Genomic DNA, 17,136 nt, shown 5'->3' with positions numbered 1-17,136 from the left:
CTGGCATTTCATGTACACATTACCCTATAAAACTGTTCTTATCAAACCACGAAATGTCATATCCCTAACGTTCCGACACATGCTGTGCCAAGTGTTATTAATCTAATTCTGAATCGTCTGTACATCAAATTTGTGTATTTTCGATTCATTCTCTGTTTATAACAGGTTCCGTCCGTCAATGCTTCGATGTCGGCAGTTGTAGTATTGATCTGCATAAAAATATACTAAAAATAAATTGAATTGTTTATTTACATCTCTTAACCTCGAACCTTTCCTTGCCTATTAAAATTACAATTGCATGTATAGTACAATACATCTACATTGAATTTGAAGTAAACAAAATCTCTATACACAACACGTGAATAGGATGTGAGCATGGCCGACACCCGACATCGTTAGATAGACACGTGCACTGACATGTCATAGGTCAAGGTATGTGGCTGTCAAAAACAACAAGAAATACAGGGAAGTTGAATAAATTGATGTTTATTTCTGATTACGATGTCTTACAAAGAACCAATAGTTTACATCCATGATGAAGTATTAAACTGCGCAGTCGCAAAACATAGAAAATATTGGAAGACAGAGATAAAGTGATATCACAAACAAACAGACGATCATAGTGAGCCTATAAAGTACTATATTCTCAAATAACAAGTCTTATCTAATTGTTCTCTCGGCTTAGAAGCCAAAATAATTGAAGAGATTTGTACGAAAACAGTCACATGCATGGGCATTTCTTGTAGTGAGGTTTCGTTGACGTCTACGCTGTACGACAAAGTGTGCATTTATTTAATAAATATGTGAAAATAACGTGCGAGGAGTACTTCTCATGTCTACATACTCACACCAAATGTGAACTGCCCTTTAGTCCGAAATATACCACAGCGAAATATACATACAATACATACGGGTAAAGCCATCCAAAAAGGCTGAAATGGTGTTTTTCTTGGTATATTTTACATGTGGCATTAACAAAATAATTACAACCAAATAAATGTTCATTGCACTTGACAATAAATAAGTTAAATTTACTCTCTTTTTTCTAGTTTTGTTATAATGCTAATATCATACTCATACGGTGTTTACAACCACACATGCACGCGTACCCATGCAAGCACGCATACACACACACCATAGACCCTACACGTGTAGGGTCTAAGCACACACACACACACACACACACACACACTTCAATGACAATTGATACATTTCGGTCACACATTCATATATGAATCCCCTCCCACCTATCCTATCGTTCACACACACACACACACACACACACACACACACACACACACACACACACACAGACAGACACAGACACAGACACACATACACACATACATACACACACACACACACACACACACACACACTTGAGGGAACAGTGGTGTTGTCAGGAAGTTGTTTCCGTTGAGAAAATGCGCCAACTCTAAAGTTATCTAATCATGGTTGATGACAGCTGGTATAGGCGCACTACATGCATAATTTTCCACCACTCATAAGGCAAAGGTGTGAACCCAGTTTTACCGAGACGCCTCATCGAGTTCACAAAGTGTGCACGTGATTTGAATTAACACAGATCTTCTTGTATCAAGGAACAAACTGGTTTATGAATTAGTACACCTTTGATACTATGTCGAAATGACATTACATGGCATCAAAGTGGAACCTATGAGATTCTTGTCTTTTCTCTTCTTTATCTTCTCGCTGTTCACAGGAATGAAAAAAAAGAGAGTTGTTTTAAGTAAATTTTCGTTTTTTTTTTTCAAACGGGTGTAAATTCCCACCAAAACCTATAAAAATAGACCCCACAAACTTGCATCACATCTCCACCTCTACAAATATGCATATATTAACTGGTACCCACCTTTTCGCGCCAGTGGAGAATTCCGACAATGGCGGCGATGAAGAGACATGTTGCCGCTAAAACACCTGCAGTCATGTAAATGAGTGGGCTCGGCGTGACAATTAATTTACTCTTCCACCTACAAAACAAGACAAAAGAGTGCAGATTTTAGTAATATTCCCCACTTCTTATAAAAGACCGATGTTTTAGGAATTGCCAAATTAAGCTTTGTTTGCGACTTTATTGATTGTAAATCATTGCTGGAAGACTCGAACTCTGGTTTCCGTCGTTGAAATATTGGAAAGTAAATTTGCAGGTGTCTGTCCCATAATTATGGCGGTTTTTGACCTCCGGACTTTGGCAAGATTCAACGTCTGTGCATGCAAGCTGGAAGGTGGAATACTTTTGTCACTGATTGGTTGACTACACAAATGTGCTGACACAACTCATCAAAACGGCGCGAAATACAACCAATGAAATGTCTCCTTTATGCAAAGCCATCTGGTTTGATTAAAAATTCACATTTTGCCTATAAAAACGAGTTTTTGATCGGTGAAAAACCAGTTCTCTGCTGAAACACCATCGATACAACAACGTTCATATTCAGTTCAGCTCTGGTTTTGTGAAGAGAAGCTCCGATTCGCCATGGCACGTACCAAACAGACAGCCCGTAAATCAACTGGCGGCAAAGCACCAAGGAAGCAGTTGGCAACGAAAGCAGCTCGAAAGAGTGCCCCTGCAACCGGCGGAGTCAAGAAACCACACAGATACAGGCCCGGTAAGCCCATTTCCTTTCAATGTTGCATGCACATGCATAGACTTTTGAACCAATTGTTCGAGAAAGTTTTTTTCTTACAAAAAAGCAGTGTTAGCGGTCAAAACGAGACGCCTATCTAGAGCAATGCAAAAAACCCACCCTATCTACTGTTAAATGGAAATGTGATATGCACGTGTTGTCAAGTCAAAATTTTCTTGTTCTGCATACATTACATATGTATTTTCGTTATTACGTTGGCAATTCCGAACATTTTTATGATTGAAGAAATTTCGCTCGAGATTGATATTTTTTGTTAGAATAAATAGACGTTGCGAAATGCTAAATTTATTCCTTTCCATTTGCAGGCACTGTTGCTCTTCGTGAAATCCGTCGATACCAGAAGAGTACCGAACTCCTGATCCGCAAACTACCATTCCAGCGTCTTATCAGAGAAATCGCACAGGACTTCAAGACCGACTTGCGTTTCCAAAGTTCAGCTGTCCTAGCACTGCAAGAGGCCAGCGAAGCGTACTTGGTGGGTCTGTTTGAGGATACCAACCTCTGTGCTATTCATGCCAAGAGGGTTACCATCATGCCCAAGGACATCCAGCTAGCAAGGCGAATCCGCGGAGAACGGGCATAAAAACTTTGAGCTTTCTCTTTCACACTAGCTTTACATTTTTACTAAATTGCAAAAAAGAAAACCACGTCGACTGGGGGGATATTAGGGGATGGTCTTAATGGTTCACAACATTGATTCGACAAATTTCAAATGCGGCAGTATTTAGTGTTGACGAAAGTTTCCAGAAAATATTCTTTGTGAAAGTTCTGACATGTCCATACTTAACGAATGAAAGACTTGTGAAAGAAATTAAGATAATTCTAGTGTTAAAAAAGCCCTGTGAAAATAGTTTCCTTCGTATGCCAAAATAGATAGAACCCAAATGAATTTCTGAACAGACCAAAATTGTCATATAGTCAGTTGCTATTTCTCTTCATGTGATATTTATTTTAAGTCTCAGCCATATTTTTCTAAGTTTCTGCATGGTGTGATTTGTAAATTTATATTTTTGTTAACTATTTTTTGTAATAAAACAAAATTAAAAAAAAATCTTGATGAGTTTTTACTGGCTTCAAAACTAACTTGTGAGTGTTTGATGGTAATTCTGGTAGTCTAGAGTCTGGTGGTACTTGTTTTTTTCCCTTTTCCACGATTTGCAATATACCCTTTGCTTATTTGCCCCAATTTGTCCTGAATGATTAAAATAAAAACTGATGTTTTTTGGGATTAAATTGTACAATTATTACCTCTAACAAAGATCACTTGAATCATTGACAGTTTTGGGCAGTGGAAAAAGCGAATTTTATGTTGCAATAATGTTCCTTGAGTTAAGAGTGAACAACATTAAGTCCAAAGCTTTTAGAAAAGTGTAAGTATTTGCAGTTACATAAAATTGGTATTGACTTGCAGAATAACTGGATACCAACAATTGGAATAATTCGTATAATTGGCAGGAAATGTTCCATGCATGAATTACAAAATAAACTTTTAATGAGGAATATATAACCCTTGCTGGATGAATTTCTTTATATAACCCTTCACTTAAAATAAGCAAATCAAGATTATGCTGGTCTTAACACAGCAAACTGAAGGGATGAATTCAGATAAAATGTGAAGGCATTTTTTGATGAGTATTTTTTTTGCAGCAGGGAAATAGCAATTCGATAGAATGCCCAGTAATTTTCTCCTTGCACTTTGAATCAAAGACCCTAGAAAATCCACTCTAGCTTGAAGGGGAAACCGAATTTTAAATTCAATTACATTTCACCAATTCATATATGAATGTTGAAATGATTATAATTGCAGTGTGTTATGATAGTGAAAAGACTAGTGGCTCTTTGGGCATTACTGCTGTGATGGTACACTACAAGGTTAATAAGAAATCTGGACAGGTTAGTTCTAAATTGAGAACCTGGGGTTCATGCATTAGGCGTTAAGTAGTGCATCTAAATACAAGTAAATTTCATACGATAAAAACATTATAGGTAACATATAAAGAACAACTTAAAACAAATCTGATTAAAATCTGATGTGGTAAATACGGTTCAATTTCTTTATTTACCTCTATTTCCTTCACTTAGTGTCATTTGTTTTCGATTTTGTTGTCCTGGGAGCGAGTGCTGCCTTCCCAGCTGAGAAGGGGTTGGGAAAGGGGAAGGCAGCGATCCCTTCCAGAACAACAAAATCGAAAACAAACGACGCTAAATGAGTCACATTCAACACATCAGATTTTAATCAGATTGAACTAAAACAAATTCATGAAGTGGTCCACTGGCACAGACCAACACTGAATTCCAATTTACAATATTTTATGCATGAAATTTTTCAGTAAATCTGAGATTATGATGTTTATAAATCTCTCATTCACTTGCTTGTCTCACTGAAAAACAACTACTAGCAAAAAAATATTGTTCATTTCTTTTCAACCTGTAAAGGAAAGGAAAAAGCATGATTCTTGACCCCTGACCCTTACACATTACCAGCCCTGACTGTTATACTTACTTGCTTGGGTCATCTGGTGGGTGTGGTATAGCTATAAGTTGTGAGTTAGGAATAGTTTGTGTCCATGTATGCTTCTTTGGGGTCTACAAATACAAGCAAGAAATGTCAAGGCTCTTTCTTTGAACAAATGAAGGTAAGTGGTTACTTTAAAATAGTGAAGAGTCTTTCTCCCCTCTCCCTCTCTCCCCCCCCCTCTCTCTCTCTCTCTCTCTCTCTCTCTCTCTCTCTCTCTCTCTCTCTCTCTCTCCAGAGACACACATGCACACACACACACACACACACACACACACATACTCCAGACAGACAGACAGACACACAGATAGATAGACAGACAGACAGAGACAGACAGTCATAGACAGACAGACAGACAGACAGAGACAGACAGTCATAGACAGACAGACAGACAGACAGACAGACATAGTCACAGACATACATACATACAGACACACACACAGACAGACAGACACAGTCACAGACATACATAGACAGACACAGACACAGGTACACATTTACACACATCAATAGATTATTAAATCATAATCCATAACAAAGTTTCCATCCACCACCCCTTGTCTCTACTGTCACAGATATGCACATAAACACATCATTACATCATATAGAAATATTTCCTAATGCTATCATCTGATACATCTTTACAATGATGTTATCTTTTTCTGAAGCACTGTTAATCTTGTTTGACCATGAAAACTTTGAATAAATCAAATCTGACGCAGACAGGGAAACAACCACTTCTGTTGTTTATGCAAAGTTTTTCCACTTGAGTGATGATGAAAGGAACAAATATTGCAGACATAAATTACGTTGGGTTCTTTCACCTGTTGTTCATAATAAAAACTACAGCCCTGCCCCCCCCCCCTCCAACCCAAACATACAAAAACAACAACAAATCCTTGTATTCAGCAATACTAACCAACCCATATACATCAACCAAACCTAATGCTAAAACTTGTGTTTTCTTTTTTCTCCTTTTTCCCTTTTTTTGATGACTCATTGTTGCCTACAATTTCAAAGTCAAAGTCTTACCAAACACCAAATAAATAGCAATATACTACGTCCTCATACTTACATCTTTAAATGGTATCCCAACTGTGAGGTAATCTATAAAGTTTGGTGTCTGACCCAATCCCATGACAACAAACGGTAGTTGTAATGAGAAATAGGCTGACTGTGACATCTGAGCAGCTGTATCAAAACAAGTATACTCAATTATTTACTGATGACCTCGGGGGTTAAGGGTCATGGGTTAAAGGTCAAAGTAGGTTAGAAATCGCGATTGTGTCTGTACAGTTGTCAATACCAGTAATCAATTATTGTTTCCTAACATTTTTCTTCGTTCAACCAAGGAAAATATAAGTGACAAAAAGGGCCTCTGCAGTATGATTCAAACTCAATGTCTGAAATATTTTCAGGCTGAATGAAGAGATTTATCAGAGAAAAATATAATCATAACTAAACAAGCCAAGATATTTGGGAAAATAACAGAGATTTGGAACATCTTGACTCATATTCTGAGTTCACACAATCAGTGATGTACATGTGTGTTGTAGAACAAAGTGAGTATAAATTCTATATTTTCTGTTTAAACATGTACAACTTGGCTTGCACACAGTATATATACTCTATATCATAGAGCCTCAACAAAAAGTAATAAGATTTACCTGTGTCTTGAAGTTACATAAGTTCATAAAAAATGCAATTGCAAATGTATGTGTCACAAGCAGGCAAACTATTTTCAAATTTTGTTACGGGGTACTGTTGATGGCAAATCGGAATGTGGCATATTGTAACTTTGATGGGGAATCTGTTTTCAGCTTTTTAAAGGTTCACTTTTTGCCACTAATTTTCACCAATATTGCCTCATTAATGAATATGATGTATTGTACCTGCATTGTACTGTTGATTCCCCTCTGGATCTGTTGTCTGGTAATGAATAATTGGACCAGGCTGGTTTACACCATAGGGCTACAATTACAAACACATGACAGGAGGTCATAGGTCAACATAGCAAGGGTAGAGGTCAACATTAAATTACAAAAGGTCACATGTCACTGCATAGAATTTGGAATTTGACGATGACAACACCATTTTGACTGATTTGTTTCAAGCCATTTTAATTTGCCCTTTGTTGTGAGTGATATTTCTATAAATTTCTTTCTCATTCATTTAAATCTTTGAGATGACAGGAAAGTGAGTTCACCATGAGGAGAAAAACACGACTACATATTTGGTCTTCATACGGCTGAGAAAAATTCTGACTTGGTCAAAACACTATATTTCTGCCTTTCAGCTTTATGCCTTGGTTTATTTACATACAAACAATATCTCCATCTTTATATAACAAGAGATACATAAAATGCCAGTACTGTTGCTTGTCATGGAAGTCCAAAATCCGAGTCTGGTCTGTGCTAAGGAATGATTATTTCTACATTGCTGAAGTTGAATGTTGAAGGGGCACACTGGTTTATGGTTTGTGGTGCTTATTTTTGCTCCATACCCTTATATTTTTCAGTCCACCAGAATATGGTGAATCATACATCACAAATGGTAAAAAACTCTCACAGGGCATTAAGATACGATATGAAAATGACATTATGACATAATATTTTAGTTACTAAAAAAATGTTGTAGTCTTGGTTACCAAGCCTCTTGGCACATTCAGCCACCTCTACCTTGCAATTAAATTCTGATTTGCTTCTTAGCGAGAATTGGGTATGGGCATTTCGTACACTGTATACAGTTGAAATCTGGCCCTCCAGTACATACTATGTCACTTTAACAACAAACAAACAGACACACACAAGTCAAACAAACAGACACATGCAAGTCAAGCATTAAAGTCATTGTGAACACAATCCGAAACAATCAGCACTTACCTCTGCTCCAGTTGGGCAATGGCTGAAACACAGTCCACTCAACACTGAAAAGAAATGACAAAGGTGAATTAGGAGCTAAAATGTAGTCTGCTGAACACTTGGAAAAAAAATCAAAAATGTAAACACAATGCATGCAAACATAATTCATTCACTTTGAAAATAATCACAAAAGTGAATTACATACTGTAGTATCTTTATCACTTTAGATTTTGTAGTACTGAATTGTGATGCAATACACATAATGTTAATAACTCAGGAGGGAATGAAGGAAAATGGTAGCTAAAACTAGGGAAATTTTATCTACTTATACCTCCTTACTGTGAAATTAGAGTGTAGCTGGCAGTGTCATAGAGCATTTATGATGACATTGTAAAACCTAGGTAAAATGTTTTTTGTTTGTTTCTATGACATATATCTGAAGTATTTGTGATAGCTGAAAATGCAGCAAACTTACTCCAACTGTAGAAAATCAAATGTCATTTAAAACAGAGATACTTGTAATAGCTGCAGTTGGTGGAAATGTTGTCATATTGTTATATGTCACATCATATGTCACCAACCACCTGTCTCTAGATAATCAGTCAGCCTGAAGAAGTATCCGGGATCTGATGTGAAACTGTGGTCACTAAAAACAACACCAAGTCTAGTAGAATAGATTGTAATTACGTTGTCATGGTTATGGTTTACTCACCTAAAACTTGAACAAAACTTGCATCTTCATGTAAATTATTTTGAAGAGCATGGAATACTGGTTTATCTTCCGATTTTTCTTGAGTTGTAACTAGAATATCAAGAGCTCCCTGAAATGCAAACAAAAATATTGCAAAATAGAGTGTCAGATGTTTGTAATGTGTGATAACTAATTTAGGCAAACTTGACAATAGCAATATGACTTCAAGCTTCAGAAAATAATTTCTCTAGTTTTTATCAGTTTGCATCGGAGTACCAGGATTGATTACAATTTTTATTGTTGACATATACAGCTCTCCATGGCTTAACTCCAGTTTACATTTTGTGATCTTCTCCAGCCATACACACCGTGTCGCACTCTGCATTCTACAAACAAGAATCTGCTTGTAACAACAACATTGCTCTGGAGATTGGTGCAACACTAGAAATCTGATTGATTGATTGATTGATTGATTGATTGATTGATTGATTGATTGACCGACTGACATCAGACTAGGCTGTTACTATGACTATGTACCGTGACATTCATGTGTCAATGATAAACTACAAATCTCCTACCAGATGTATGTTATACCGAGTCTGATTTCACAAAAACAACACTCTTTTTTCTTAATTTCTCACTATATAAAATTAAATTATACAGATTTCTATGCAAATAAAGACTACCTAAAATTTCTCTTCAAGTCAGTCCATTTCTTGAAATCTATCAAACTCTTTAGGAATCCAAACGAGAAGAGTTATAATTATTTGATTCAAACTCACATCCATGTAATAATCATTAAATGAAGTGATAACAGGGTTGTCGAGGTCAATAACACCATCTCTGACATCAACACGGAATGTTCTGTAGCCTTGAGTACACACGTCAGGCTTACTTGAATCACATACAGTATTTTCAAGAAGAATAATCCTTCTTACAGGTTTCCTGTAAAATAAATGTAAATGGATTGTATGTATAAATTGTCTCAACATTTTCTAATGAATGCATTCCAATATCAGAACCCACTCATTTACTATGATCATAGCAAGTATATGTATAAACCTTTCACTTTTATTAACTATATCTAGTCAGTTGTACTTATCATGAACTGCCAGTTTTATATTTGGAGTTCTGGTAGTCCTAAAAATCAAGTATTTCATTTTATTTGGTACAGTTTTCCCAATACTTTAATAGTTTATTCACTGATTTCTACTTTTATGGTTTGTATTCCTTTATAGTCTGAAGAAGGGCACAAAATGTCAGTACCCAAAACGTTATTTGAAGAAAAAAAAAACCTACTGGATTTACTGTATTGGTAGCATCAGATCTTTGATTTTAGTAGCACTACTGATCATACTTCAATTCTTGGTACCTAACAATAAAATTTTACTGTCTAGGTGCAGAATGAAAATAACAAACATTCAATTTCTTGGTCGACATCATAACTTCCACTCCATGCAATTCACATGTATTACTATAGGTGCTGTGAAAATAAGTCAACCTTCTTGTTCTAGTTTGACCCTCTAGCATGAGCTAAAATGCTATTGCAGGTACCAAGAATGAAATTATTACTAAACACAATACATAAACAGGCATATGTTTTAAAATACACACACAACTATTCCAATTGTTTTGTACACAACAAACATTCTACTCTATATAAATTTTATGGATCATGCAGAATCACACAAACTTAAAACTAAAAAAAGATCATACAAAATTGACTTACTCATCTGACACGTCATACATTATTGCCATGGCATCTGAGAAGCCATCCAATGTGTAGTCACCGACGCTAAGCATGATGGGAATGTTGGATGTTGCTAATGGATTGTCATCTGGTGGGACAAATCCCCATGTTATGCTATCATCAATAAATGTCTTCACCAACAAAATCCACTGGTGGCACAAAAATATGACAAAGTGTTGAGCCAACATTAAACTTGTATTAACTTGCAATAATGGTAAACATTGGCTTCATTATTTGCCTGTCACTTACAATATTAACGTTAAAACACTGACTTGTGTTTCATTGTAGGCACTCTCTTCTAATCAAGATCCTATCTTTTCTTTTTTTGTCAAATAAACAAAATAACCCTATCTTGGTTTACCCTTTCCTTTTCAAAGATAACTACTGGTACAAACCCTAGTGTGTTATTGGTACACATCAGATTGAGATAAAAATTGGTCTAGATAAATATTGTCAGACAGAGCTATAATAAAAGTAATTCTTGATCCTATCTAATTGTTATAGTGCCACTGAAAACAATGGATGACAGCGCATTGCACGTAACTGTTCACTGGCTCTGTTTGATACAAGAAGAAACTGCACATGTTGCACTTTGAGGTAATAAGATTGAATCAATAGTTTCTTGCTACATTTTGTCTAAATGAAATTACTGCCACCATGCAGACATTAAATACAAACAACAAAACATTGGCATCTTTGTATCTATGTCTATTTGCAGTACATTTAAAAGTTCATTCAGATTTTTTAAATCTAGAAATTATGATCTTGGTATCTTAAAATGTAGAATGTTATTGGTGTCAGTGTGTAACAAACAGAGCCAGTAAACAGTAACTCGCAATGCACTGTACACAGTATCATTCTTACTTCATCCTCTTGATAATATTTGACATAAATAGCACTTGTAGCACACTTGGCATCTTCACATACAGGGAGGAGGTGGTCAACTTTACCATCAGCATCTATCAAATAAATAAAATACAAAAACAGAATGGTAAGTTTTGAAAACTTTATGTAAAGGATAGCGAGTGAAATATAAATCCAAAAATATTTAATTGCTACAACATAGACATTGAAGGGGTTCAACTCAAAGTTTCGTCTTCAATCTATACAGAGTAATAAAGCTATTTATACATGTTCAATAATTGCCATAGTCTAGTTTGGGAAATGCAGACACAAAAGCAACCTGGGGCATTTTATCATACATCAAGTTTTTGTCTGATTGCAAAGAAAGCTATTACATGTATATGAAAGGTTGTTCATTTCCTTATTACAGAAAATGTACTACAAATGTGAATAGGGGTTATTCACTGGAAAAAAGTCAACAGTGCAGTCTTTTTTACATAAGAACATGTCTGTGAGCAGGCTATCACTGACTTCAAGTTATTGAAAATATAGTTTTCACAATTCTCTCCCTACAGTTCATAGACCATGAAGCGAAATAAATGTACCATGCAATCCTTTTGTATTTTGATAAGTAGTTCTTCAATTGTGTTTTTTTTTTAATTGCTTGAGTCAACTGCAGGTTTCTTCCCATTTTGTTTATACTAAAACCTATTACGTGTAGTTTCATTTATGGATTAGTGCCTTGTATCGGACAAATGTGCACAAACTCCCATCCCTGATTCATATCAAAACATGAAAGGGAAACATGTCCTAGCAATAGAAATGCATAATTTGTGTTCAAAGTAGTCATGAAATACAAATATTGGGATGGGGTGGGGGTGGGGGTGGGGGTGCTACTTTAAGTTGTTCTGTCACTTACCAATATCAGCAAAAACTGACTGTCCAACATGTGCAAGATTTTCAGAAGGAGCATTCAAATACTTTCCATCCCATTTGAGGTGACCATCTACATTAAGCCAGGTTTCAAACTTGGTTTGGTCCGAATCACTGGATGTAACCAGTAAATCTGCCCCATCATCACCGTTAATGTCAACAAAGACATGAGAGTGAGGTCTCCTCAAAGTTAATTCACTAGGTGTAGTTGTGTTGGTTACACTATCAAATGGTATAGGTCCAATGGCTCTCCTGTCAGTACTGTGATTGAGAAATGCAACAATTTCAACAAGCAGCACAAATTTGAGTGTCCGCCATCTTTGATTTATCCCATACTTCTATGTGATGTCAAAGGTCAAATAATAAAGAGATGCTAATATCATTTCTACAATAGAAATGCAACTATTTCAACAAGCAGCCAAATTTTGGGGCTTTCTTATTTTCTTCATCAAATTCTTATTTAAGCAAATCATATATCATAGGATTGGACGTAAAGTTAAACTAATCAATGTCAAGAATATGCCCAAAATTTATGTACTTACAAATTGCCAGTCCAGAAGTACCTTTTACCATCACCAACTGTAGCACCAAATAAATCTGGAATCATGTCAGCATTAAAACTGAAATGAACATTCAAAGGAAAATAAACCACTCATTGAAGAACAACTTGACTGCACAGTTTTCCATGTAGGCATAGACATTAGAGTCTCTCTCCAACATCCATTTTTGTTCTCTATTTTGTCAAAAACGTTTTAAGGTCTACTTTGGATTAGGATTAAAATCTAGGTTTGAAAACCAGTTGTTTGACAGAGATACAGAAAAAGTTGGTCTAGAACAAAAGAATGATCCAATGTAATCCTTACTAAGATAACACTAATGCAATGACCTGGGATTGAAACATGGCCCTTTAAAACAAAAAAATAAAAAATCAAGTGTCTGACTACTTACTCCATTACATGTGGCTGATCATATAGGTCATCTGATACCATTGTTGGTTCTTGCTCTACAATTAAAAAAATTGAAAAGGTTCAGAGTAAAGGCACACATAACATCCCTAATGATCTTGAAAAGAACTATACATATTATATGATGTTCATTGTTTTCTCTAATATTGAGGAACAAAAATTAATTTTGAGGCTTTGGCTGTGGTTATAAGAAGTGCTTCAATATCACATTTTGTTTATACTGTATAAGGGACCAATAAGTTTATTAAGCGGGGGATGGGAAGTGGGGATGGGTGGATTGGTTGTGGGGTTACACTGTTTTTGTAAATAGACAGGGTAGGGTGGGGATGAGGGGATTATCTTGCTTGAAAATGTTATTGTGCTTTAGATTGTGATTAAAGATGGCCAAGACCACTCCATTTCTACAATGGCATGATCGAGGGGGGGGGGGGGGTTTCAGAGACATTTTGTTGTATTGCTGAAAAAATTCCAACCCCACTCTCCTACCAAGAAAGTGACCAGTCCCTGAACAGCCTGCTATTTATCACTGGTATTAGGCTACAAGATAATGAATAAAACTGATCTTACCTAGGGACATTGTTTGATGAATTCCCCAGTAAATAAATGCAGATGTCGGTACAGACAAATCAGTGGCTTTATCCTTAGGTTTTGTAGTTATTAACAAGTCCATCATAGAATCACCATCATAATCACCAGGGACAACATTGGTGACCACACTATCATTCCTAGAGTCAAAAGTCAAAGGTTTGTAACAGTAGCAAATTTATCAGATATCATATATGGTACATTTTAATCCTGTACATTATACTATTTCAAAAATAAAATTAAGATTCTGAAGTTCTTGAGTTACTTTGAAAACAATCTTGACATAGAAGAAAAGAAAGAAAGTAGACCATGTGGTCATCTATTCCTGTCATGGTGTCTCTTATGGTAAAGTAAATAAACTATAGAGTTTTAAAAATTGTCTTAAATTTGGACAAATGTTCAGAACTTGAGAAAAAAAATGACATTTACTGTGGCAGATGATGTTTCATAGAGTAACTAATCCCTTTACATGACTTAGAGTGAACACTGTAAAAATTGTCAAGGACTGTCAAATGTGATGATGATTGTAAGTCTTTTGACAAGAAATTCGCCTAATATGTAAAGAGCTCACTTTTTGGTTGAGATGACTACATCACTTTTGCGCATAACACTAGGAGAGCTGCCAGGCACTGTTGTACTAGTCTCATACCATAACCACAGATTTACAGTATGACCTGGTGTAAAGAGAATAGGATATCATTTAATTAAATTACTCATACATTCATTAAATTATAACGAAAATAACATTAAAACCATGCATGCATGCATGTATACATACATACATACATACATACATACATACATACATACATACATACATACATACATACATACATACATACATACATACATACATACATACATACACACAGACAGACAGACAGACAGACAGACAGACAGACAGACAGACAGACAGACAGACACAAAGGAAACATCAATATAAATATATATAGAAAAAGTTACGACGTTAAATATTAGTAATAATTATAGGTGTGTTCGCCTACCTCTGTCTGTAATAACAAAAATATCTGTCTTTTTGTCGCTGTTAAAATCACCGTATGCAGCCACCACACCTTCTGGAGGAGAGCCTTCAAAAACCGAACCCGTGATGTCTCTAAAATTTGGCGTCGATGTACCTAACACCTGGTTTCCATTATCAATCACAAATGTTAATATTACGAGAAAAACCTGGACTTTCAACACGTAGTCCATTTTAATTAATATTAACCTGTCTGTCACTCCACTTCCTGGTTTGTTAGCTTGTTCACACAGATATGTGTCTTTCCTCGAGTGTGGCACTGCCGTAAACAAGTCTGTGACCTCAGAAAAGACGTTAATCAATAGTTCGTTTGACCCTGGCCTACTTTGATACATACGTTACAAACCCCATATTGGGTTAACGCACACTACACTAAATGTACATGTATTTGGAAATTCATGAACCCTGTGTGTAGTTTAATTGGTTTACGACAAAGGGGATTTCTCCTTTTTGACGACCAGCTCAATGACTGGGATTGGAGGAACGTTCGGTGTCGGCCTAAGGCATAAGGGAACGGAGAGGATGGAACGAATTGATCAGGAAAAATACAAAGAAACAATAGAGAAACTAGATTACTACTACAGAATAGGTTAGTTGGACATTCTGTTAGTTTGTAGAGGTGAAATTTTTATCATAAGTGTTGAACATGTACTTTAAAATCCTGATGTTATGTGACAAGAAACAAGTTACAACACACTGAAAGTCAAAACTGTCATTCTGCTCGCTCTGGCCTGGGTATATGCTACGAGGTTCGACAGTCGTGGAAGGCGTGTCGAATCTCGTAGCGTATACATCCGCGTGATCCAGAGCTACCACTACCAGTCTGTATTTATGTGTGAACATTTTATATATCCCTATTCTCTTGAAGCTGACGTACTGCCCTCGATTCTTGACAGACATTGTACGTGTACATTTTCTTACATAAAACTTCGAGGCTGGATATGCTGGAAATTCCTTGTTTTCATATGTAAATTGTAAATTACGAAATGTAGCCGAAATCTAGTCTACTGTCTATACCTTCTTCCCACATACATGTATTGCATCTCAATGTTAGAATGCAAGGGTAATTTGTTAGGAACAGTGTCAGTGTGAAAATTCTACTCATGACCTTTTAAAATTTCACTTTGATTGAATTTGTATTCTATGTAAATAATTTTTTCTTTACAACTATAGAGTGAAAACCATTGAAATAAGTTCTTTTTGAAGCCATCATTGCCAATAGTACAAACTGGAACAAAAACAACAATACATTTCTTCTCAAACCACACTAACTTAATTAACTCTAACTCTAAACCTAAACATTAATCATTTTTAATTTTCTAAATTTATTTCAGTGAAAAATCAAATATTATGTTTTCAAAGTCCTATAACTGGAATGTTTCCAGTGGATACAGATGGAGAAACTCAAGATGCCAAAGTTCGTGACAGTGTTTATTGTGCTGTTGCAGTATGGTCACTGGCGTTAGCTTACAGGTAAACAAAAACATCATAGAGTTTGAGTAAGGGGCGGTAAATAAAGTGTTTATTGTGCTACGACAATCTGGTTGCTGGTATTAGCTGGCAGATAAAGTCCATGGCAGTATGTATTGTGCTGTAGCAGTACGGTCACTGGCGTTAGCTTACAGGTAAACAAAGACATCACAACGTTTAGGTAAGGGGTGGTAAATAAAAGTGTGTTCATTGTGCTGTTACAGTACAGTCACTGGCGTTAGCTTAAAGGTAAACAAAAACATCATATAGTTTTGGTAAGGGATGGTAAATAAAAGTGTTCATTGTGCTATGGCAGTCTAGTTGCTGGCGTTAGCTTACAGGTAAACAAAAAACATACTTTGCAGGATGTTGGTAAAATGTGGTTGATAGAAGTGTTGATTCCTTCTGTGGGAGTCTAGGTCATTGGCATTTTACAATACGAAAAAGGAAAATGTCAGAGTTTTGGTAAGGGATAGTTGATGGCATTATCATGTATACCTATTTTTTTGAGCTGAAGCTGTTTGGGGACATGTATTAGCTTTCAGGTACAAAAAAAAACATTTCACAGAAGTTTGTATTTTTAAAAAGAGAATGCTGTCATGAGTTAACTGAATAACTGTCATACAAAGCTAACAAGATACCAATGGAGGATAGACATGTCATGGAATGATATATTTACAATATGTACACATTGGCACCTGAACAGACAACGTGTTACTGTATATAATGATGACATGAATGAACGAGTGTGTTACTTTATGTTATGATGGAAAAGATGAGTTCATACAGTTTATGACACTGTTGTAAAGAGATAT

General features: G+C 35.9%; 3 protein-coding genes across 5 annotated transcripts in view; 2 read left to right on the top strand and 1 right to left on the bottom strand.

The window, feature by feature from the left end:
• Positions 1-1,364: 1,364 nt before the first annotated feature.
• LOC144437210 (T-cell immunomodulatory protein-like) lies at positions 1,365-15,040 on the bottom strand. The gene is made up of 16 exons (XM_078126105.1): positions 14,817-15,040; positions 14,384-14,486; positions 13,795-13,952; positions 13,211-13,265; positions 12,805-12,882; positions 12,249-12,523; positions 11,351-11,445; positions 10,466-10,635; positions 9,519-9,681; positions 8,758-8,866; positions 8,067-8,110; positions 7,077-7,155; positions 6,260-6,375; positions 5,173-5,255; positions 1,874-1,991; positions 1,365-1,713 (listed from the first exon to the last, which is right to left on the bottom strand). Exons 1-16 carry the CDS (start codon positions 15,022-15,024, stop codon positions 1,654-1,656), a joined length of 1,914 nt encoding a protein of 637 aa, XP_077982231.1. The 5' UTR covers positions 15,025-15,040; the 3' UTR covers positions 1,365-1,653.
• LOC144437211 (histone H3-like) lies at positions 2,498-3,252 on the top strand. The gene is made up of 2 exons (XM_078126106.1): positions 2,498-2,630; positions 2,975-3,252. The coding sequence occupies exons 1-2, from the start codon at positions 2,498-2,500 to the stop codon at positions 3,250-3,252; spliced, it is 411 nt and encodes a 136-aa protein (XP_077982232.1).
• Positions 15,041-15,333: 293 nt separating the features above from the next.
• LOC144437221 (phosphorylase b kinase regulatory subunit beta-like) overlaps positions 15,334-17,136 on the top strand; it is a 28,733-nt gene continuing 26,930 nt past the window's right edge. For all 3 annotated transcript variants that reach the window (XM_078126118.1, XM_078126117.1, XM_078126116.1), the window contains exons 1-2: positions 15,334-15,440; positions 16,186-16,324. In XM_078126118.1, coding sequence (XP_077982244.1) covers positions 15,374-15,440; positions 16,186-16,324 — 206 coding nt within the window. In that variant the 5' untranslated portion in view covers positions 15,334-15,373. The remainder of the gene's footprint in view (positions 15,441-16,185; positions 16,325-17,136) is intronic.

This window comes from Glandiceps talaboti, chromosome 7 (assembly GCF_964340395.1).
Source record: "Glandiceps talaboti chromosome 7, keGlaTala1.1, whole genome shotgun sequence".
NCBI lineage: Eukaryota > Metazoa > Hemichordata > Enteropneusta > Spengelidae > Glandiceps > Glandiceps talaboti.
The sequence above is the reverse complement of the archived record's forward strand: the minus strand, read 5'-3'. Positions and strand labels throughout refer to the sequence as shown.

What these genes read in the sequence shown, in the direction of transcription:
- LOC144437210 (XM_078126105.1), bottom strand. Translation starts at nt 15,024, where the DNA reads ATGGACTACGTGTTGAAAGTCCAGGTTTTTCTCGTAATATTAACATTT. An exon ending in GTCAGTTTTTGCTGATATTG is followed by an intron (nt 11,446 to 12,248) that starts GTAAGTGACAGA and finishes TTTATTTGATAG; the next exon opens with ATGCTGATGGTAAAGTTGAC. An exon ending in AATATTATCAAGAGGATGAA is followed by an intron (nt 10,636 to 11,350) that starts GTAAGAATGATA and finishes TTGTGCCACCAG; the next exon opens with TGGATTTTGTTGGTGAAGAC.
- LOC144437211 (XM_078126106.1), top strand. Translation starts at nt 2,498, where the DNA reads ATGGCACGTACCAAACAGACAGCCCGTAAATCAACTGGCGGCAAAGCA. An exon ending in ACCACACAGATACAGGCCCG is followed by an intron (nt 2,631 to 2,974) that starts GTAAGCCCATTT and finishes TTCCATTTGCAG; the next exon opens with GCACTGTTGCTCTTCGTGAA.